The 24,313-nt window shown below is 43.6% G+C and overlaps 1 protein-coding gene across 1 annotated transcript in view; it reads left to right on the top strand.

The window, feature by feature from the left end:
• The window catches only part of LOC139580374 (dual specificity mitogen-activated protein kinase kinase 6-like), a 52,956-nt gene that overhangs the window by 17,110 nt on the left and 11,533 nt on the right, over window positions 1-24,313 (top strand). The window contains exons 4-10 of the mRNA XM_071408989.1: window positions 1,545-1,658; window positions 2,063-2,182; window positions 4,433-4,549; window positions 15,494-15,545; window positions 15,991-16,118; window positions 19,916-19,993; window positions 20,730-20,887. Coding sequence (XP_071265090.1) covers window positions 1,545-1,658; window positions 2,063-2,182; window positions 4,433-4,549; window positions 15,494-15,545; window positions 15,991-16,118; window positions 19,916-19,993; window positions 20,730-20,887 — 767 coding nt within the window. The remainder of the gene's footprint in view (window positions 1-1,544; window positions 1,659-2,062; window positions 2,183-4,432; window positions 4,550-15,493; window positions 15,546-15,990; window positions 16,119-19,915; window positions 19,994-20,729; window positions 20,888-24,313) is intronic.

Genomic DNA, 24,313 nt, shown 5'->3' with positions numbered 1-24,313 from the left:
TTTCAATGAGAGTATGACTGTAAATGCCGTTGAGGCTGACGGAGAGTTCAAATATTTCAACTTTTACTGTCTGCCGTAGTGTTGTTTTCTACCGGATGTTGATTTGCACTGTTTGTTTACTGAAATCACCATAACAATGCATACCTTCATGACAGATGGAACAATTAGACAGATATTTCACTGGCTGTGTAAATGTGACCCATTCGGTTGGCGTTTCCACTCACTACCAAATATAGTGATGAGAGGATGCCCAGTGGACGGCAGTGGGAGAAGATGGATTTGTTTGATTTTGGCCAACATTCTGCAAATCTTCTCATTTGATGAAACATTTTGGTATCCATACTGTTTTCTGTTTCTAAAAACTATAATAATTGTATCAAACAGAGTGGACTGTGTTTTGTATATTTAACGCTTTGCCAAAGTTGTAAAACAAATTGCGTTGTTTATAAGGAGTGCAATGGCAAATTGAGTTAATACACACGTGCACTTCAGAGTAGGCGTTCCCTAACGGAAATATGCAAATAAATGCTAGGACGCGCCAATAGGATCTCACTAGCTCGTGCTTGGCTCTGCCCACCTCCTTGCTTGTTCTACCCACTATGATTCATATGCTCAGACCAGAGCCTGTCGTTTCCAATCGATCTTGGGTTAGTTATAAAAAAATCTTTGCTGTCGGGCTGGCTTGCTTTTACCGTCACCTTCTTTCTTGTCCCACTATGCCGACTGGTGTGACGGTTTTTGCGTCCCTCGGTCTGAACGCAGCATTAGGTTGAGTAAGATCCTCTCTGTGGTCTGCATACAGAAAGATGAAAGCTTGGCTCAATTTAAGGGTCTGTGAGCCGTATACATAACGCCCTAGCAAACATTACGACTCGGAGTGAATACTTCTGATTGTAGGCAGACGGATGTGTTTAACTTCCTGACGGGCAGTAAAAATACTTATTTTAAACTTATCAAATAAGTGGACTTTTCCATTGGTAAAGATGCTGGCTTTTTTCACCTCTTATAATTTAGCCTGAAGTCAAAGTCGGGGAAACCATTGATTTAGTTGTTGTATGAAGTGAGAAAAGGACAGAAGTTCCCATTCTTTACTGGAACCAGTAGTTTAGATGGGAAAAAGGGTCATTTTCGAAAGTGTCTTTCGACTCAGCCCCCTTACAATGTCCAATGCTTTCCTGTTGATGAGAAGCTGTTGGTTGGAGTAGTTGCTTAAACAAAGACATAGCTCTGAGCCACTCTCAAAGAGGAATAACCTCCTGGTCAGAATGACACTGTTGTTGGGAGATTAGACCTAGTTTTTCTTTAGTGCTTTTCCCTCTCTGTTACTGTTTTGTTTTCACCAGATGAGGATTGGGTAAAAAAAACAAGGAACTCTAGTGACTCATCTTTTTACCCTGCTCAATTTGTGTTCAGTGATTTACGTCAAGGGAGGGAGAATTTGTTACATTTGTTTTCTTCCTTATTACGTGTCACCCTTTCATGTTTGATCTGTCACAGTCGAGCGTGACACGTCTCTCTCCCCTCTCTCTGCCGGTCCTGAGCAGAACTTTGTGGTGAAGGCAGATGACCTGGAGCAGATTGGCGAGCTGGGGAGAGGGGCGTACGGCGTGGTGGACAAGATGAGGCACATGCCCAGTGGCCTGATCATGGCAGTCAAGGTATGCGAGATTTGATGCTGTAACTGGTGTTCTCTTTAAGGGGATCTAGGGCTACGTTTACACAGGCAGCCCAATTCTGATATTTTGCCTAGTTATTGGCAAAAGTGCTAATATGATAGGTCAAAAGACCAATTAGTGGAAAAATATCAGAATTAGGCTGCATGTGTAAACGCGGCCTTAGTCAGGTTACTATAGCTAAGCACTTTGGCTTTATTTACACAGGCAGGCCAATTCTGGTCTTTTTCCCCACTATTTGGTCTTTTGACCAATCAGATCAACTCTTACGCCAAGAATTGGGCAAGAGATCAGAATTGTGCTGCCTGTGTAAACGGCCATGGTGACAGCTGTTGATGTAATAAATAGGTTGGCTGGATGGATTTGATGTCCTTTCGCTCCCACCCTAGAGGATCCGTGCCACAGTGAACACCCAGGAACAGAAGAGACTGCTGATGGACCTGGACATCTCTATGAGGACAGTCGACTGCTTCTACACAGTCACCTTCTACGGCGCACTCTTCAGAGAGGTAGCCAGCTTCTTTATAAAAAATAAAAAAAGACAATTAAATAATAATACTTAAGTCTTGTAGTCTTTAAGTCTCTTTTACAATAGACAATCTTTAGGTGTAGCGTATTGTTTGTGTATTTGGATCCCCATTAGTTGTTAGTCACCACAGCTCCTCTTCTTTGGTTTCCTCTACTGCTGGTCTTGTTCATTACTATGTTTAACACAGGCTTCCTACAGTGTCATTCCAGAGATGTCGGAGGACAGGGCCTTGTAACGACGCTGTCAAACATATTGGTACCCTTACACTTTACAGTAGAGTGCAACAGTTTTTATATTTTTCAAAACTAGTTGGTTATTTTTTTTACCCAGTAGGCACCTGCAACTTACAAAGAATAGGATAAAATATACTTTCCAAGAATCACTCGCCTTCCACCAAATTTAATTTGAATTTTGAATAGTTTAGTCCAGGCCATTTTTTGACTTAACTGAAATTAAGGTTTTGCACTTTTGATCAGTTGTATATCAAACAAAATGTGAACACTGTAAAATTTCAACTTATTTTAGAAGTAATTGTGAGTCATGCACGGGTGCCTATATATTTGCCTGTATCTGTATATTCAGAGAGACAGTTATTTAGCAAGTAACTTAGTCCTCTTCATTTCTACACTATATAAAAAATATGTGGACACCCATTCAAATGAGTGGATTCTGCTATTTCAGCCATACCTGTTGCTGACCGGTGTATACAATCGAGCACATTAGCAATGCGATCTCCATAGACAAACATTGGAAGTAGAACAGCCTGTACTGAAGAGCTCATTGACTTTCAACGTGGCACCGTCATAGGATGCCACCTTTAAAACAAGTCAGTTCGTCATATTTCTGCCCTGCTACAGCTGCCCCAGTCAACTGTAAGTTCTGTTATTGTGAAGTGGAAACGTCTAGGAGCAACAACGTCTCGAATGCAAAGTGGTAGGCCACACAAGCTCACAGAACGGGGTCGCTTGCAACACTCACTACCGAGTTCCAAACTACCTCTGGAAGCAACACCCGCACAAGAACTGTTCGTCGAGAGCTTCATGAAATGGGTTTCCATGGCAGAGCAGCCGCACACAAACCTAAGATCACCACGTGCGATACCAAACATTGGCTGTAGTGGCGTAAAGCTCGCCGCCATTGGACTCTGGAGCAGTGGAAATACGTTCTCTGGTGTGATGAATCACGCTTCACTATCTGGCAGTCCAACAGACGAATCTGGGTTTGGTGGATGCCAGAAGAATGCTATCTGTCCCAATGCATATGTAAAGTTTGGTGGAGGAGGAATAATGGTCTGGGACTGTTTTTCATGGTTTGGGCCCCTTAGTTCCAGTGAAGGGAAAGCTTAACACTACAGCATACAATGACATTCTAGACGATTCTGTTCTTCCAACTTTGTGGCAACAGTTTGGGGAAGGCCCTTTCCTGTTTCAGCATGACAATGGCCCCATGCACAAAGTGAGGTCCATACTGAAATGGGTTGTCGAGATCGGTGTGTAAGAACTTGACTGGCCTGCACAGAGCCCTGACCTCAACCCCATCGAACATCTTTGGGATGAATTGGAACGCCGACTGCAAGCCAGGCCTAATCGCCCAACACCAGTGCCCGACCTCAATATTGCTCTTGTGGCTAAATGGGAGCAAGTACCCGCAGCAATGTTCCAACATCTAGTGGAAAGCCTTCCCAGAAGAGTGGAGGCTGTCATAGCAGCAAAGTGGGGACCAACTCCATATTAATGCCCATGATTTTGGAATGAAATGTTCAGCTAGCGGGTGTCCACATACTTTTGATCATGTAGAACATAAGACTTTCTGATTTACACACAACATTGTACTGTAGGACTGGGCTGCCATCCAGACAGACAGGTACCATGACCCCTTTTTCCTCATGTAGAGATGTCAGATGATAGAGCGGTGTATGTTGTAGTCAAGATAAACAAATAAAGAATTCCCGATATTGCCGGATGTAGTTACCTACCACTTGAAGAGAAGAGAGCGTTCCACAGGATATCCATCTGCAGCGGAGCACATTGGAAAAAGCTCCTTCCTGTTAGCCAATCTGTGTGTCTGGAATGTGGTTCTGTTTTTCCAATCCTTCCCTCTAGCGCTCTCTCCATAGCCCCCTTTTTCCGTTCCCACTACCCCTCTCTCCATCCCAGTATCTCCCCCCACCTCCTTAACCCTTAAACTCTCACCCCAATCTGACCTTCTCATGTTGTACCTGCGTTGCCAGGGTGATGTGTGGATCTGTATGGAGCTGATGGACACCTCTCTGGATAAGTTCTATAAGCAGGTGATAGAAAAAGGCATGACCATCCCTGAAGATATCCTGGGAAAGATGGCCGTCTCGGTGAGTAGGACTACTTCTTTACTTCCTTTCCTCATGTAAATAGGACTAACTATGTCACATCATTCAGCCTAGAGACCAAGCGGAATATTACATGTGTTATGTAGGACTGGGTTTCCGTTAGCCGGTAATCGCCGGCTTTGGGCCGATTTTTTTTAAATAAATGAAAAGCTGAACAATAAAATTGTACCCGGCCAAATTGTCCAGGGGTGTCCAGCTGCTGAGGAGAGGGAGAACGCGAGAGAGGAGCCTTGGCCTAGGCTACTGTTGATCGTGAAGATGGAGGCCTTTTTTAATTTGAAGTATAACAAAAGTATTAAAATAAAAGTTAGCTTATGCCTAGAGTGAAAAGCCTACAAGGCAGGGCTCCAGACTGTGACCATTTTAGTCGCAATTTGCGACCCTTTGACTTGGCTGTGCAAGTCAAATAAAAATGTGTCGTGTCGGTGTGGGCTGCACATTCATTCACCGCACTAAAAATGTCTTCTTTTTTTTGTCGGAGGCTCAAACCATGATTTGGTCAAACAGTAAAGTATCCTCATGTAATAGAAGTGTCTGCCTGCATGCCCCTGTACCTGTTTCGGTGGTGCCTGTTGCTGTGTTGAGCAGCCACTCGCTTTCTCTTTTCACAGGGGAAAAAAATTATCCCGGAGGAAGAAAAGTGTTCTGATTTTATAACATTTTAAAATCCAATTGCTGGGGGGGGGAAAAACACTATTGTGTTGTCACAGATGGGGAGAGGATATTCTCAGCTTTCTGTAGGTCCATTTTCATTAACATATTGGATACGGGGGTCACTAGCCTTTCAAGGTAATTGCTGCAATATAGCCTGTTCAGATTTAAAACAATTCACAAGTCTTCTGTTTCATTCTGTTGATGCATTTTCTGTGGCCAAATTAAGTTCCAACTGTAATGTTATGTTTGACACAGTATAATATCCTACTCATTTCCCTATAAACAATAGCTTGACTTAATTTTATTAGGATAATATCAAAAGTAAGAAGCGTTTGAAGGTTTGGTGTGGCTATTAGCCTATTATACTGCAGGCCTGTGATACAAAGGCAATGCGCACCGGCCCGCCAACTGACAGGTGAACTTGAGGAAGAATGTTTTAGGCCTACTGGATTTACTCCTATAATCTAACAATATAATGCTCATCTTTATAAAAAATATTCTAATTGAAAATTAATGAATTAGCTTCCTGTAAACTTACACAAGTAAGTATTCACCTCACTTGGACTTTTCCACATTTTGTTGTGTAAATTAAATGATAAAAATACCAATTAAATCCGTTTCAATTCCAGGTTTTAACACAATATATACTTAAAACCTTGGAGGTGCAACTATTTTTGACACAAGTGAATTTAAAAAAAAGTGTTGGTTGCATTAGTGCCCAATACTTGGTAGAAGCACCTTTGGCAGCAATTACAGCGGTAAGTCTATCAGCTTTGCACATCTGGATACTGCAATATTTGGTCCATTCTTAACAAAATTGCTCAAGCTCGGTCTAGTTGGATGGGCACTGTTGGTGAACAGCAATTTGTCAGATTCTCAATTGGATTGAGGTTTGGGAATTGACTGAGATATTCAAAGACATTCAGGTTGTAGTTTTTAAAATACTCCAGTGTAGCTTTGGCTGTGTGTTTAGGGTCATTGTCCTGCTAGAAGGTGAACCTCCGCCCCAGTCGCAGGTCTCTTGCTGGATGGTGAACCTCCGCCCCAGTCGCAGGCCTCTTGCAGACTGAAACAGGTTTTCCTCTAGAATTACCCTGGATTTGACTCCATCTTGCCCTCAAACCTGATCAGTTTCCCAGTCCCTGCTGATGAAAAGCATCCCCATAACATGATTCTGCCACCACGCTTCACCATGGGGATGGTGTTTTCAGGGCGATAAGCAGTCTTGGCTTTGACCAGAGAACTTTTTTCCACGTTTGCTGTCTCCCACATGTATTTTGTCAAAAATATTTTTTTTTACAGCAATGGCTTTATTCTCACCACTCTTCCAAAAAGCCCAGGTAATAGTTGTCCCATGTACAGTTTTTCACATCTCAGCTGTGGATCTCTCCAGCTCCTTCAGAGTTACCATTGGCCTCTTGGTTGTTTCTCTGACTAATGCCCTCCTTACCCGGTCACTGAGTTTTGGTGCAGGGCCTTCTCTAGGCAGAGTCGCGGTTGTGCCATATTCTTTCAATTTTTTTAAATAGAGGATTTAACGGTGTGCCGGGGGATGTTCAAAGTTTGGGATATATATATATTTTTTTTGAACCCGACCCTGATTGGTGCTTCTCTAACAAACAGGTGTTTTTAATGAGATCATGTGACACTAATTGCACACAGGTGGACTCCATTCAACTAATTATTTGACTTCTGAAGGCAATTGGTTGCACCCTAAATAAGCTCTGGTGTCACAGCAAAGGGGGTGAACGCTTAATAAGTAATCAAGACTTGGTTAAGTAGGTGAACACTTATGCAGACACAGCCTATCTGATTAAAGAAATTAATGTTGGCGTCGTGGCATAGCGCTCTCCCTGTCTGGGGTAGGCCTAAGCTTTTATATATACAGTACCAGTCAGAAGTTTGGACACCTACTCAAAGCAAGGGTTTTTATTTTTACTATTTTCTACATTGTAAAATAATAGTGAAGACATCAACTATGTAGTAACAGTGTTAATCAAAATATTTCATATTTGAGATTTTTCAAAGTAGCTACACTTTGCCTTGAGAGTTATACATTCTCTAAACCAGCGTCACTGGAAATGCTTTTTCAACAGTCTTGAAGGAGTGCACTTGTTGGCTGCTTTTCCTTCACTCTGTGATCCAACTCATCCCAAACCATCTCAATTTGGTTGAGGTCAGGTGATTGTGAAGGCCAGGTCATCTGATGCAGCACTCCATCACTCTCCTTCTTGGTCAAGTAGCCCCTTTACAGCCTGGAGGTGTGTTGGGTCATTGTCCTGTTGAAAAACAAATGATAGTCCCTCTAACACGGAACCCAAACCGGCTGTGCGCGTGCGCCATTGTGCATAAATGTATTTTGTCTCCCACCACCAAACGCGATCACGACATGCAGGTTAAAATATCAAAACAAAATCGGAACCAATTATATTAATTTGGGGACAGGTCAAAAAGCATTGCACATTTATGGCAATTTAGGTAGCTTGCACTTGCTAGCTAATTTGTCCTTCTTAGCTAGCTTGCTGTTGCTAGCTAATTTGTCCTGGGATATAAACAGAGTTATTTTACTTGAAATGCAGAAGGTCCTCTACGCCGCCAATTAATCCACACACAAAACGGTCAACCAAATTATTTCTAGTCATCTCCTCCTTCCAGGCCTTTTCTTCTCTTGACTTTATATTGCGATTGGCAACTTTCATAAATTAAGTGCATTACCGCCACTGACTTTGTTCATTACATTTACATTTAAGTCATTTAGCAGACGCTCTTATCCAGAGCGACTTACAAATTGGTGCATTCACCTTATGATATCCAGTGGAACAACCACTTTACAATAGTGCATCTAACTCATTTAAGGGGGAGGGGGGGGTTAGGAGGATTACTTTATCCTATCCTAGGTATTCCTTCATCTTTCAGTCACCCACGTGGATATAACCAATGAGGAGATGGCACGTGGGTACCTGCTTCTATAAACCAATGAGGAGATGGCAGAGGCAGGACTCGCAGCGCAATCTGCGTCAGAAATAGTACTGACTTCTATTTTAGCCCTTGGCAACGCAGACGTCGTTGGCGGCGCAATAATTGAATAACAGATTCCTGAATTTATTTTGCAGTGTAGTCAACCTGTAAGCCCAAACCAGATGGGATGGCGTATCGCTGCAAAATGCTGTGGTATCCATGCTGGTTAAGTGTGCCTTGAATTCTAAATAAAGCAGACGGTTTGGGGGTACTATGCTGGTAACACTATCACACCTCCTCAATAATTCACAGTGGGAGCCACACATGCAGATATCATCCGTTCACCTACTCTGCGTCTCAAAGACACGGCGGTTGGAACCAAAAATCTCAAATTTGGTCTCAACAGACCAAAGGACAGATTTCCACCGATCTAATGTCCATTGTACACATTTCTTGGCCCATGCAAGTCTCTTATCTGTTACGTACCCCTCTTGGAGGAGGGAACGCAACACCCTGCTACAGCTCAACTCCCCGAGGAGTGAAAAAAAAGTATGATCGGTGTGGGGAAGGACAACAAGAGGCAGAGAAAAACAGTTTACAGGGAATATATTATTCTTAACACAGTAATGTGGGGAAAGGGGGCTGGATGGAACCAAAGCAAAATAAGTAAAAGTTAGTCCCCCCCTCCTACCTTACCTGCCTTCCCACCTAACCTTTAGCACCAACTGGCGCGCTAACCAAAATACAGGGTGATCCGCCCAGGTCTTACCTAGTGTGCATAGACAGATTCAATACTACGGGTTATGTATTCCCGCAGGCCTCTTGCCTAAACACTCCCAAGGTGCGTTCCCCCCTCCCCCCCCCCAGATGTATCTGTTACTTGAACTCTGTGAAGCATTTATTTGGGCTGCAATTTCTGAGGCTGGTAACTCAGAAATCTGCAGCAGAGGTAACTCTGGGTCTTCCTTTCCTGTGGCGGTCCTCATGAGAGCCAGTTTCATCATAGTGCTTGATGTTTTTTTTGCACTTGAAACTTTAAAAGTTCTTTATGTAACGGATGTGAAATGGCTAGCTAGTTAGCGGGTACGCGCTACTAGCATTTCAATCAGTTACGTCACTTGCTCTGAGACTTAAGTAGGGTTTCCCCTTGCTCTGCAAGGGCCGCGGCCTTTGTGGCGCGATGGGTAACGATGCTTCGTGGGCGACCGTTGTTGATGTGTGCAGAGGGTCCCTGGTTCGCGCCCGTGTCGGGGCGAGGGGACGGTTTAAAGTTATACTGTTAAATTGATGCTGTTGACCCGGATCACTGGTTGCTGCGGAAAAGGAGGAGGTTGAAAGGGGGGTGAGTGTAACGGATGTGAAATGGCTAGCTAGTTAGCGGGTACGCGCTACTAGCATTTCAATCAGTTACGTCACTTGCTCTGAGACTTAAGTAGGGTTTCCCCTTGCTCTGCAAGGGCCGCGGCTTTTGTGGAGCGATGGGTAACGACGCTTCGTGGGTGTCAGTTGTTGATGTGTGCAGAGAGTCCCTGGTTCGCGCCCGTGTCGGGGCGAGGGGACGTACTAAAGTTATACTGTTACATTTACATTTTCCGCATTGACTGACCTTCATGTCTTAAAGTAATGATAGACTGTCGCTTCTTTTTGCTTATTTGAGCTGTTTTGCTATAATATGGACTTGGTCTTTTACCAAATACGGCTGGCTATCTTCTGTATACCACCCCTACCTTGTCACAACACAACTGATTTGCTCAAATGCGTTAAGTAAAGGAATTCCACATATGAACTTTTAACAAGGCACACCTGTTAATTGAAATGAATTCCAGGTGACTACCTCAAGAAGCTGGTTGAGAGAATGCCAAGTGTGAAAAGCTGTCAAGGCAAAGGGTGACTACTTTGAAGAATCTTAAATATAAAACAAATATTACTACCTGATTCTGTGTGTTATTTCATAGTTTTGATGTCTTCTATTATTCTACAATGTAGAAAGTAGTAAAATAAAGAAAAACCCTTGAATGAGTAGGTGTGTCCAAATTTGTCTTGTACTGTATATATTTTTTATATTAATATAATACATTGGAGGCCTATGTCAAATATTGACTGGCTCTCATCAAGCTGCCCACTCAAGAAAAAACTTCAAACTGTAACCAGTGCCTGCAACCTGGTTCAGGTGGTCAGCCAACCTACCAGGGTATTTACAAACAGCACAGGAGTGAAATCATCAACATGTAGTGATCACATCTTTACTGCAGACATTTGCTTTAAAGCAGTATCCAAATCCATAGGATATAGTGATCACAATATAATAGCCATATCTAGGAAAATCAAAGTTCCCGAAGGCTGGGCCTAATATAGTGTATAAGAGGTCATACAATATGTTTTGTAGTGATTCATATGTTGATGATGTAAAGAATATTTGCTGGTCTGTGGTGTGTAATGAGGAGCAATCAGACGCTGCACTTGATAAATTTATGAAATTGCTTATTCCAGTTACTAATAATCACGCACCAATTAAGAAAATGACTGTAAAAACTGTTCAATCCCCTTGGATTGATGAAGGAATTAAAAAAAATATATGGTTGAGAGGGATGGGGCAAAGTATGGCAAATAAGTCTGGTAGCCCAACTGGCAAACGTACTGCATATTAAGAAATCATGTGACTAAGCTAAATAAACTATACTATGAAACAACAATAAATGATATAAAGACTGATAGTAAAAAGCTTTGGAGCTCCTTAAATTAAATACTGGGGATAAAAGCCAACTCGGCGCCATCATTCATTGAATCAGACGGCTCATTTATCACAAAGCCCACTGATATTGCCAGCTAATTTTAATGTATTTTTCATTGGCAAGATAAGCAAACTTAGGGATGACATGCCAACAACAGACGCTGACACTACACATCCAAGTATATCTGACCAAATGATGGAAGACAAGAATTGTACTTTTGAATTCCTTGAAGTCAGTGTGGAAAAGATGAAAAAAATATTGCTGTCTATCAACAATAAGCCACCGGGGTCTGACAATCTTGATGTAAAATTACAGAGGATCATAGCAGACAATATTGCCACTCCTATTTGCTACATCTTCACACTAGAAAGTGTGTGCGCTCAGGCCTGGAAGGAAGCCAAAGTCCGCTACCCAAGAATAGTAACGCCCCCTTTACTGGCTCAAATGGCCGACCAATCAGCCTTTTACCAACCCTTAGTAAACTTCTGGAAAAAATTAGCACGTCACTTACTCAAAGGACTGATGATTGGTTGAGAGAAATTGACTATACAAAGATTGTGGGGGCTGTCTTGTTAGACTTCAGTGCAGCTTTTGACATTATCGATCATAGTCTGCTGCTGGAAAAACGTATGTGTTTTGGCTTTACACCCCCTGCTATAATGTGGATAAAGAGTTACTTGTCTAACAGAACACAGAGGGTGTTATTTTAATGGAAACCTCTCAAACATAATCCAGGTCAAAGCAGGAATTCCCCAGGGTAGCTGTTTAGGCCCCTTGCTTTTCTCAGTTTTTACTAACAACATGCCTCTGGCTTTGAGTAAGGCCAGTGTGTCTATGTATGCGGATGACTCAACACTATACATGTCAGCTACTACAGCAACTGAAATGACTGCAACACTTAACAAAGAGCTGCTGTTAGTTTCGGAATGGGTAGCAAGGAATAAGTTAGTCCTAAATATTTCCAAAACTAAAAGCATTGTATTTGGTACAAATCATTCACTAAACCTCAACTGCATCTTGTAGTGACTAATGTGCAAATTGAGCAAGTTGAGGTGACTAAACTGCTTGGAGTAACCCTGGATTGTAAACTGTCATGGTCAAAACATATTGATACAACAGTAGCTAACATAGGGAGAAGTCTGTCCATAATAAAGCGTTGCTCTGCCTTAACAACACTATCAACAAGGCAGGTCCTACAGCCCCTGGTTTTGTCGCACCTGGACTACTGTTCAGTCGTGTGGTCAGGTGCCACAAAGAGGGAAAGTTGGCTCAGAACAGGGCAGCTCGGCTGGCCCTTAAAAGTACACAGAGAGCGAACATTAATGACATGCATGTGATTCTCTCATGGCTCAAAGTGGAAAAGAGATTGACTTCCTCATTACTTGTTTTTGTAAGAGGTGTTGACAAGCTGAAGGTACCGAGTTGTTTTTTTTTTTAAATACTAGCACACAGCTCGGACACCCATGCATACCCCACAAGACATGCCACGAGGTCTCTTCACAGTCCCCAAGTCCAGAACAGACTATGGGAGGCGTACAGTACTACATAGAGCCATGACTACATGGAACTCTATTCCACATCAGGTAACTGATGCAAGCAGTAGAATCAGATTTAAAAAGCAGGTAAAAATACACCTTATAGAACAGCGGGGACTGTGAAGTAGCACAGACGCATGCACACACACACACATGATAACATACACACTATACACACACGTACACATGGATTTTGCATTGTAGGTATGCGGTAGGAAGTATGGGCCTGAGGGCACACACTTAGTGTGTTGTGAATTCTGTAATGAATGTATTGTAATGTTTATAAAATTGTATAACTGCCTTAATTTGCACGAACCCAAGTAAGAGTAGCTGCTGCCTTGGAGGCAGCTAATGGGGATCCATAATAAATACAAATAGGTCTATGCATGCAGTGCCCTGATGCATTTAGTGATCAAATCTCCGACAATAGGCTATAAAGTTGTTGGAATAGTGTTTTTGTAATTAGTTATAGGGTGTTTGCATGGACACGTAAATGTGGCTCATTTGGCCAATATCCCTTGTTTATGGATGGTGGTGGTTTTTGTTGGTGAACGGCCTGATGGGTTACTTACCCAGTGCATATGGATGACCGGTAAATTTCTCAAATGTCCGATAAATTGAAAAATCTTCCTGTCACTTGTCTGACGCCAAATTTTCCTAACAGAAACCCTGGTGTAGGAAAAGTATTCCTGCTTTCAGAAAGTATTCACACCTCTTGACTTTTTCCACATTTTGTTGTTACAGCCTGAATTTAAAATGGATTCATTTTACTTTTTTTTTTGTCACTGACCTAAACATAATACCCCATAATGTCAAAGTGTAATTATGTTTTTCAGAATTTTTACAAATTAAAAGCTGAAATGTCTTCAGTCAATAAGTATTCAACCTCTTTGTTATTGCAAGGAGCCTAAATAAGTTCAGGAGTAAAAATGTGCTTAACAAATCACATAATAAGTTGCATGGACTCATTGTGCGTGGAGTTGAGTTTATTGTATTTTTACAGGGACAGTGCACATTAATCAACGTTTCAGTAAAAGTGACGGTTTTAGCCAGCTGGCTAATTTTCAACCGCAGTCCCTGGGCAGGTTATTAAAAACAATAATAATGTTCAATATAGTGTTAACATGAGTTTTGAATGACCAACCCATCTCTGTACCCCACATACACAATTCTATGTATGGCCCTTTGTCATCGTGTAGGCCCTCTATGTAGGCCCTAATCAATGGATTTCACATGAGTGGGAATACAGATATACATATGTTCGTGACAGATGACTTAAAAAAAAAAAAAAAAAAGTTTGGGCGTGATTCAGAAAACTAGTCGGCATCGGGTGTGACCATCATTTGCCTCATGCAGCGCGACATCTCCTTCACATAGAGTTGATCAGGCTGTTTATTGTGGCCTGTGGAATGTTGTCCAACTCCTTTTCAATGACTGTGCAAAGTTACTGGACATTGGAGGTAACTGGAACACGCTATCGTACATGTCTATCCAGAGCATCCCAAACATGCTCAATGGGCGACATGTCTGGTGCGTATGCAGGCCATGGAAGAACTGGGACATTTTCAGCTTCCAGGAATTGATCCTTGCGACATGGGGCCGTGCATTATCATGCAGAAACATGAGGTGATGAATGGCACGACAATCTCATTAAAATGTCCATCACTGAAATGCAATTGTGTTCGTTGTCCTTACCTTATTCCTGCCCATACCATAACCCCACCACTACTGTGGAGCACTCTGTTCACAACGTTGACATCAGTATACCGCTCACCCACACAACATCTTCCCGGTACAGTTGAAACCGGGATTCATCCATGAAGAGCACACATCTCCAGCGTGCCAGTGGCCATCGAAGGTGAGCATTTGCCCACTGAAGTCGGTAACGACGCCGAACAGCAGTCAGGTCAAGACCCTGGTGAGAACGACAAGCATGCAGATGAGCTTCCCTGAGACGGTTTCTGACAGTTTGTGCAGGAATTCTTTGGTTGTGCGTACCCACAGTTTCATCAGCTGTCCGGGAGGCTGGTCTCAGACGATCCCGCAGGTGAAGAAGACGGATGTGGAGGTCCTGGGCTGGTGTGGTTGCACATGGTCTGTTGTTGTGAGGGCAGTTGGATGTACTGTCAAATTCTCTACAATGACATTGGAGGCAGCTTATGGTAGTGAAATGAACATTAAATTGTCTGGCAACAGCTCTGGTGGACATTCCTGCAGTCAGCAAGCCAATTGCACATTCCCTCAACTTGAGACATCTGTGGCATTGTGTTGTTTGACAAAACTGCACATTTTAGTGGCCTTTTGTTGTCCCTAGGACAAGGTACACCTGTGTAATGATCATGCTGTTTAATCAGCTTCTTGATATGCCACACCTGTCAGGTGGATGGATTATCTTGACAAAGGAGAAATGCTCACCAACATGGATGTAAAACAATTTGTGCACAACATTTGAGAGAAATAAGCTTTTTGTGCGTATGAAAATGTTCTGGGATCTTATATTTCAGCTCATGAAACATGGGACCAACACTTTACATGTTGTTTCTATTTTTGTTCAGTATAGAAACATGTTGCCAGTCTCTTGACCAAGAGGCTATTACTGTACAAAATGACTGAATTCATGCCAGATGTTTAATATACTAAGAATTAAATAAATACTATATGCAAACCAATGGGTATGTCTGGGAAGTTAGACCTGCATTCCCCATGTTGATATCCTTCTCCAGCTGCTGATGTTCTAATGTTCCAACCTTGTGTTCTGTTGTAATGTTCCAACCTTGTGTTCTGTTGTAATGTTCCAACCTTGTGTTCTGTTGTAATGTTCCAACCTCGTGTTCTGTTGTAATGTTCCAACCTAGTGTTCTGTTGTAATGTTCCAACCTCGTGTTCTGTTGTAATGTTCCAACCTCGTGTTCTGTTGTAATGTTCCAACCTTGTGTTCTGTTGTAATGTTCCAACCTTGTGTTCTGTTGTAATGTTCCAACCTTGTGTTCTGTTGTAATGTTCCAACCTTGTGTTCTGTTGTAATGTTCCAACCTCCCTCGTTACAGACAGTGAAGGCTCTGGAACATCTGCACAGCAATCTGTCAGTCATCCACCGAGGTAAGAACAAGCACAGAGTTAAATATAACGTTTTATATATGGTATGTTATGTATATCTCTCTCTTGGGTACACTTTAAAACAGTTTTCACTAGTGTCCATCTTTTTAAATCTGGAAGCTTTAGCGGGGAACCTGCCACATCCGTTTGCGATGTTACAAAAACAACGATGTTACTTGAAACAACATTTTACATAGCATTTCTACAGATGTGCTTTGTGGGCTGTGTTGAGCGAGACAGATACACTGCTTCATAGTTATGTTGCTGAGGCTAAGGAAATCACTTTAAAAGATGTTATACAGTAGGTCTGTTTTGGACTGACTCCAAAATCTGTGATTTCTCTTTCACTTCCATCTCACACCACTCTTCTATTTCTCTGTTTTGTTTCCTCCATCTCTCTCTCTCTCACTCACTCACTCACTCACTCACTCACTCACTCTCCCCTCAGATGTGAAGCCATCCAACATATTGATCAACACCCAAGGGCAGGTGAAGATGTGTGACTTTGGGATCAGTGGTTACCTGGTGGACTCTGTGGCCAAGACCATGGACGCAGGCTGCAAGCCCTACATGGCGGTGAGCGGTTGTGTGGGGGTGGGTGGTTGTGGGTGAGCGGTTGTGTGGGGGTGGGTGGATGTGTAGTAGAGGTTTCTGGGATTTAAAAGAGACAAAATAAGTCTATCGGTCAAATCTACTCAATAAAAATCAAACAGTGGAGTTGGGCTTAAGCTGGCTCAGTGAATAACTGTTTCAGAAGGGAGATATGATACATGAAGTACCTCATACCCCGGCACATCGATCTGGTGCTTCCTGTATATAGCTGCACATCGATCTGGTGCTTCCTGTATATAGCTGCACATCGATCTGGTGCTTCCTGTATATAGCTGCACATCGATCTGGTGCTTCCTGTATATAGCTGCACATCGATCTGGTGCTTCCTGTATATAGCTGCACATCGATCTGGTGCTTCCTGTATATAGCTGCACATTGATCTGGTACTTCCTGTATATAGATGCACATTGATCTGGTACTCCCTGTATATAGCTGCACATTGATCTGGTACTCCCTGTATATAGCTGCACATTGATCTGGTACTCCCTGTATATAGCTGCACATCGATCTGGTACTTCCTGTATATAGCTGCACATCGATCTGGTACTTCCTGTATATAGCTGCACATCGATCTGGTACTTCCTGTATATAGCTGCACATCGATCTGGTACTTCCTGTATATAGCTGCACATCGATCTGGTACTTCCTGTATATAGCTGCACATCGATCTGGTACTTCCTGTATATAGCTGCACATCGATCTGGTACTTCCTGTATATAGCTGCACATCGATCTGGTACTTCCTGTATATAGCTGCACATCGATCTGGTACTTCCTGTATATAGCTGCACATCGATCTGGTACTTCCTGTATATAGCTGCACATCGATCTGGTACTTCCTGTATATAGCTGCACATTGATCTGGTACTTCCTGTATATAGATGCACATTGATCTGGTACTTCCTTTATATAGATGCACATTGATCTGGTACTCCCTGTATATAGCTGCACATTGATCTGGTACTCCCTGTATATAGCTGCACATTGGTCTGGTACTCCCTGTATATAGATGCACATCGATCTGGTACTTCCTGTATATAGCTGCACATTGATCTGGTACTTCCTGTATATAGATGCACATTGATCTGGTACTTCCTGTATATAGATGCACATCGATCTGGTACTCCCTGTATATAGCTGCACATTGATCTGGTACTCCCTGTATTTAGCTGCACATTGATCTGGTACTTCCTGTATATAGCTGCACATTGATCTGGTACTTCCTGTATATAGCTGCACATTGATCTGGTACTCCCTGTATATAGCTGCACATTGATCTGGTACTTCCTTGATTTGGCTCTACTTCTGTTTTATTTTATTCCTCGTGTTACTATTTGTTCATTTGTATTATAATGTTTTAACGCTGCACCGTTGGGAAGGGATCGTAAGCAAGCATTTCACGGTTAAGTCTACACCCGTTTGTATTTGGCACGTGACAAATAAAATGTTGATTTGTATTTGTTAATGTTAACTAATTCACCTATTAAGTTTGACTGAGCAGAGCTGAGTTGGCCGCTTACACCATATATGTGTTAAGTGATGCAGGTCTGTTATGTCAATAGTCATGCATTTAAAGGGTAGAACGCATGAGTTTTCACTCACCGATGTGAAAACACAGACTTAGTAACTTAGTTCTAGTCATGATCAGATAGTTATGTTTTTGGGTTATTACATATTTATTCACTTATTTCTGGATATTTTCTAAGCTACCCACAATGCCCTATTTCTCAACGTTATATGGAGGATCTAATCCAGTCTGTGCTACTGAGTTTGTATGCTAGCTCGGTATCTAGCTCAAGCTGGCTAATGTTAGCTACTAGCCATGCTAGCATGTAATTACATTCCAGACCAACTGTTGGCAGTGGTGAGCTACAATCCATCAAACAAGGAGCAGATGGGGCATGTGCATCAATGCAGCATGCCCTTCAGACTTTGTGGCTGTGTTATTATCTAGTGGGAACTCGTTAGCATGGCAGGTTCTGGTACCTTCTTGCCGTGGGCTAAAAACGAAAGAGCAAATCATACCTGCTTGCTCTAATTGTGTAGTACCTCGTCTGTTCTCCTTTCTGTCTTGTCAACTTTTCGGCATGACCTCTGAAGTAGGCTACAGCAGTTTGGTAACTTTTTCCACCTTGACTTAGTGCTAGCGCGCTAGCTGACGGACATCTGGAATCTATCAATTTTGGGTTTCCCTGACTCCATCGGCCTGGCGAAGCGCCCTCCTCCTCACTTTGGTAGCTACCTCAGCCTGCACTCTTTTCAAAGTTTTACCACAGGATGGGCCCCAGCCATCAATCTGTTAGTCTGCTCTACATTTATATTACATTTTAGTTCACTTTCTCTCTTTGCTTCTAATCTGCGGTTATGTTTTGGTTGTGTTCTAGCTGGTCTTCAGTAGTTGGGCTCTAGCTTGCCGACCATAACCGTGGTTGTTGGCTAGGCTGGCTAGGCTAATAGCTAGTTGGCTAAATAACTAACGTTAGCTGGCTGGCTAGCTTGCTGCATATAGCTAACATTCTTTGATAACTGGTTAGATGGTGTTATTTTCAATACTTTGGTTTTCTTTAATGTAGCTGTAAGCTAGGTGTTGATAGCAACTGGCTGACTCATGCACAGCTGGTACGGCTAATGTTAGCAGGCTAGTTGGCTAGCAACCTTGCAAGTTGATTTGTATTGATACATTCATAAAGTATTTGCTTCTATGTTATCTGAAAATGAAACTAAAACCAGTAGTCATCAATGGAAACGATTTGGTTTAATTTGAAGTTCTACATTTGAAGATATTTCTGTTGGAGTTTACATTATAGGGAATAGGCTGGCTTGCCGGTCCTCCATATTACATCACACCCCGGAAAAACATTTTCCTTCGGCATGCTTCAGAATTTGGATCGGTTTTGCCTCCCGAGTGGCGCAGCGGTCTAAGGCACTGCATCGCAGTGCTTGAGGCGTCACTACAGATCCGGGTTCGATCCCTGGCTGTGTCGCAGCTGGCCGCAACTGGGAGCCCCATGAGGCGGCGCACAATTGGCCCAGCGTCGTCCCGGTTAGGGGAGGGTTTAGCCGGCCAGGATGTCCTTGTCCCATCGCGCTCTAGCGACTCCTGTGGCGTGCTGTGTGCATGCACGGTGACACGGTCGCCAGTTGTGCGGTGTTTCCTCCGACACATTGGTGCGGCTGGCTTCCAGGTTAAGCGAGCAGCGTGTCAAGAAGCAGTGCGGCTTGACAGGCACGTGTTTCTGAGGACGCATGGCTCTCGACCTTTGCCTCTCCCGAGTCTGTACGGGAGTTGCAGCGACGGGACAAGACTGTAACTACCAATTTGATATCATGAAATTGGGGAGAAAAAAGGGGTAAGAAGTAAACAATAAAAATGTCAATCTTAATAATTGTGTAAAAAATAGAAAAGAGGGGGGTTGTAACTTTGCATTGGGGCTTTTGATGTGTTTACTTATGCAAATCCATATGTTACACGTGGTACCGTTTATGCTAGCTACCCTTTTAATAACCTCCAGTGTGCCCAAACAGTGTGTCCACAGAGCCTTTGATTGGCTGAGGCAGTTTTTTTAGGGCCATGGTAGCACTCAGAGAACAGACTGGGCTGTGTGTGTTCAAGAGGTACAGATGACGGAGGAGGTTGGGCCGTCTAGGACAACTGTCAGTTAGCGACTCTAAAGTGATGTCACCCGTGTCTCGTTCTTTGTCTTTATGTGTGTGTTTGTGTGTGTGTGTGTGTGTGTGTGCGTGTGTCATTCTGTCCCCTAGCCGGAGAGGATCAACCCAGAGACTAATCAGAAAGGCTACAACGTCAAGTCTGACATTTGGAGTTTAGGAATCACTATGGTGAGTCTCTATTTTATATCACTTTTTATTATTAATATTTATGCAGATTTATTAAAACAAAATTGTTATGTGATTATTACACTAGTAGGTCTATTTTATATATTTTTCTACATTAAACTAGCAACCTCTGATATCGTAAGGTCAGGTACAGTAACTACAGATAAATAATAGTATTTTATTTTTCCTGAATGATGTCTTCACTATATAACCAGTACGTTGTATTCGTTGCCAGTAATAGCCTTAAGTGAGCAGATAGAGTTCCATTGAATTGAAATGCATTGCTGTTCATATAGGACAGGTTCTTCATGGTCAAGAAAAGCCCTGCCTTTTCTCTGCGAGACACGATGACACACTACGGCTCTGCTCTAGACTAACTGGTGTCTAGACATTTTATTAGGAGAGTTGTTACATATTACTGGCTCTCATCTGCACGTCCTAAACTGTCTCACATCCACGAACAGTTTTGGTTTTAAAATAAATTTGATGGTCCTCCAACTGCCCATGGTAGTTTTCAGGATGTAACACTGTCTAGGGTCATAAACCACCCAATTTCAGGCTTTTATATACATAATATTTCAATTTTCTTCATTTTATGTACAGTAATACAATGATGCGTTCACATAGCCTGACCTCTATGTACTGTCGTATACCTGTGCTCTGTCATACCTGTGCCCTGTCATATACCTGTGCCCTGTCATATTTTGTGCCCTGTGATATCCTGTGCCCCCTTCTTCAGATTGAACTGGCCATCCTGCGGTTCCCCTATGACTCCTGGGGCACGCCCTTCCAGCAGCTGAAGCAGGTGGTGGAGGAACCATCGCCCCAGCTCCCTGCTGACCGGTTCTCCCCTGAGTTGGTTGACTTCACCTCCCTGTGGTATGATCTCCTCTCCCGGTAAAGCTAGCCTGGTCCTATATCTGTTATGGCTGTCTTTCCAACTCCATGGTCATTGTTATGCTTGTTATGACAGAGACGACAGTTAGAGTGGGCAAGACATCAGAAACAGATCTAGGACCAGGCTACCTGTTCATCATCTAGTCCCTCCAGGCTACCTGTTCATCATCTAGTTAGTCTCTCCAGGCTACCTGTTCATCATCTAGTTAGTCCCTCCAGGCTACCTGTTCATCATCTAGTTAGTCTCTCCAGGCTACCTGTTCATCATCTAGTTAGTCTCTCCAGGCTACCTGTTCATCATCTAGTTAGTCCCTCCAGGCTATCTGTTCATCATCTAGTCCCTCCAGGCTACCTGTTCATCATCTAGTCCCTCCAGGCTACCTGTTCATCATCTAGTCCCTCCAGGCTACCTGTTCATCATCTAGTTAGTCTCTCCAGGCTACCTGTTCATCATCTAGTTAGTCCCTCCAGGCTACCTGTTCATCATCTAGTTAGTCCCTCCAGGCTACCTGTTCATCATCTAGTCCCTCCAGGCTACCTGTTCATCATCTAGTCCCTCCAGGCTACCAGTTCATCATCTAGTCCCTCCAGGCTACCTGTTCATCATCTAGTTAGTCCCTCCAGGCTATCTGTTCATCATCTAGTCCCTCCAGGCTACCTGTTCATCATCTAGTTAGTCCCTCCAGGCTACCTGTTCATCATCTAGTTAGTCCCTCCAGGCTACCTGTACATCATCTAGTCCCTCCAGGCTACCTGTTCATCATCTAGTCCCTCCAGGCTACCTGTTCATCATCTAGTCCCTCCAGGCTACCAGTTCATCATCTAGTCCCTCCAGGCTACCTGTTCATCATCTAGTCCCTCCAGGCTACCAGTTCATCATCTAGTTAGTCCCTCCAGGCTACCTGTTCATCATCTAGTCCCTCCAGGCTACCAGTTCATCATCTAGTCCCTCCAGGCTACCTGTTCATCATCTAGTCCCTCCAGGCTACCAGTTCATCATCTAGTTAGTCTCTCCAGGCTACCTGTTCATCATCTAGTTAGTCCCTCCAGGCTACCTGTTCATCATCTAGTTAGTCCCTCCAGGCTACCTGTTCATCATCTAGTTAGTCCCTCCAGGCTACCTGTTCATCATCTAGTTAGTCTCTCCAGGCTACCTGTTCATCATCTAGTTAGTCTCTCCAGGCTACCTGTTCATCATCTAGTTAGTCCCTCCAGGCTACCTGTTCATCATCTAGTTAGTCCCTCCAGGCTATCTGTTCATCATCTAGTCCCTCCAGGCTACCTGTTCATCATCTAGTCCCTCCAGGCTACCTGTTCATCATCTAGTTAGTCCCTCCAGGCTACCTGTTCATCATCTAGTTAGTCCCTCCAGGCTACCTGTTCATCATCTAGTCCCTCCAGGCTACCTGTTCATCATCTAGTCCCTCCAGGCTACCAGTTCATCATCTAGTCCCTCCAGGCTACCTGTTCATCATCTAGTTAGAGCACCGTTCATCATCTAGTCCCTCCAGGCTACCTGTTCATCATCTAGTTAGTCCCTCCAGGCTACCTGTTCATCATCTAGTTAGTCCCTCCAGGCTACCTGTTCATCATCTAGTTAGTCCCTCAGGGCTACCTGTTCATCATCTAGTTAGTCCCTCCAGGCTACCTGTTCATCATCTAGTTAGTCCCTCCAGGCTACCTGTACATCATCTAGTCCCTCCAGGCTACCTGTTCATCATCTAGTCCCTCCAGGCTACCTGTTCATCATCTAGTCCCTCCAGGCTACCTGTTCATCATCTAGTCCCTCCAGGCTACCAGTTCATCATCTAGTTAGTCCCTCCAGGCTACCTGTTCATCATCTAGTTAGTCCCTCCAGGCTACCTGTTCATCATCTAGTCCCTCCAGGCTACCTGTTCATCATCTAGTCCCTCCAGGCTGCCAGTTCATCATCTAGTCCCTCCAGGCTACCTGTTCATCATCTAGTCCCTCCAGGCTACCAGTTCATCATCTAGTCCCTCCAGGCTACCTGTTCATCATCTAGTTAGTCCCTCCAGGCTACCTGTTCATCATCTAGTTAGTCCCTCCAGGCTACCTGTTCATCATCTAGTTAGTCCCTCCAGGCTACCTGTTCATCATCTAGTCCCTCCAGGCTACCTGTACATCATCTAGTCCCTCCATGCTACCTGTTCATCATCTAGTTAGTCCCTCCAGGCTATCTGTTCATCATCTAGTCCCTCCAGGCTACCTGTTCATCATCTAGTTAGTCCCTCCAGGCTACCTGTTCATCATCTAGTTAGTCCCTCCAGGCTACCTGTACATCATCTAGTCCCTCCAGGCTACCTGTTCATCATCTAGTCCCTCCAGGCTACCTGTTCATCATCTAGTCCCTCCAGGCTACCTGTTCATCATATAGTTAGTCCCTCCAGGCTACCTGTTCATCATCTAGTCCCTCCAGGCTACCTGTTCATCATCTAGTCCCTCCAGGCTACCTGCACATCATCTAGTCCCTCCAGGCTACCAGTTCATCATCTAGTCCCTCCAGGCTACCTGTTCATCATCTAGTTAGTCCCTCCAGGCTACCTGTTCATCATCTAGTTAGTCTCTCCAGGCTACCTGTTCATCATCTAGTCCCTCCAGGCTACCAGATCATCATCTAGTCCCTCCAGGCTACCTGTTCATCGTCTAGTTAGTCCCTCCAGGCTACCTGTTCATCATCTAGTTAGTCTCTCCAGGCTACCTGTTCATCATCTAGTCCCTCCAGGCTACCTGTTCATCATCTAGTTAGTCCCTCCAGGCTACCTGTTCATCATCTAGTTAGTCTCTCCAGGCTACCTGTTCATCATCTAGTTAGTCTCTCCAGGCTACCTGTTCATCATCTAGTTAGTCTCTCCAGGCTACCTGTTCATCATCTAGTCCCTCCAGGCTACCAGTTCATCATCTAGTCCCTCCAGGCTACCTGTTCATCATCTAGTTAGTCCCTCCAGGCTACCTGTTCATCATCTAGTTAGTCTCTCCAGGCTACCTGTTCATCATCTAGTCCCTCCAGGCTACCAGTTCATCATCTAGTCCCTCCAGGCTACCTGTTCATCATCTAGTCCCTCCAGGCTACCTGTTCATCATCTAGTTAGTCCCTCCAGGCTACCTGTTCATCATCTAGTCCCTCCAGGCTACCAGTTCATCATCTAGTCCCTCCAGGCTACATTCCACCCTCTGTGGAATGTCTTAATATTCACTTTCACCAGCCTGTTATGTCCACTGTTCGGTCTTCACAGCAAGTATTTCATATTTACTCATGGTGTGTTTTTCCTGTAACCCATAATTGTTATGAATTTCTCAGTAGAGAAAGACAAATGTCATTTCCCCCAACATTTTGAACCTTGTTCATCGGTTATCTTTGTCTGTTGTGTTGTACAATGTAGGCCCTAGTTTTTTGGGTCATACTGC

Source organism: Salvelinus alpinus, chromosome 7, assembly GCF_045679555.1.
Source record: "Salvelinus alpinus chromosome 7, SLU_Salpinus.1, whole genome shotgun sequence".
Taxonomy (NCBI): Eukaryota; Metazoa; Chordata; class Actinopteri; order Salmoniformes; family Salmonidae; genus Salvelinus; species Salvelinus alpinus.
This window is presented reverse-complemented; position numbering and strand designations above follow the sequence as displayed.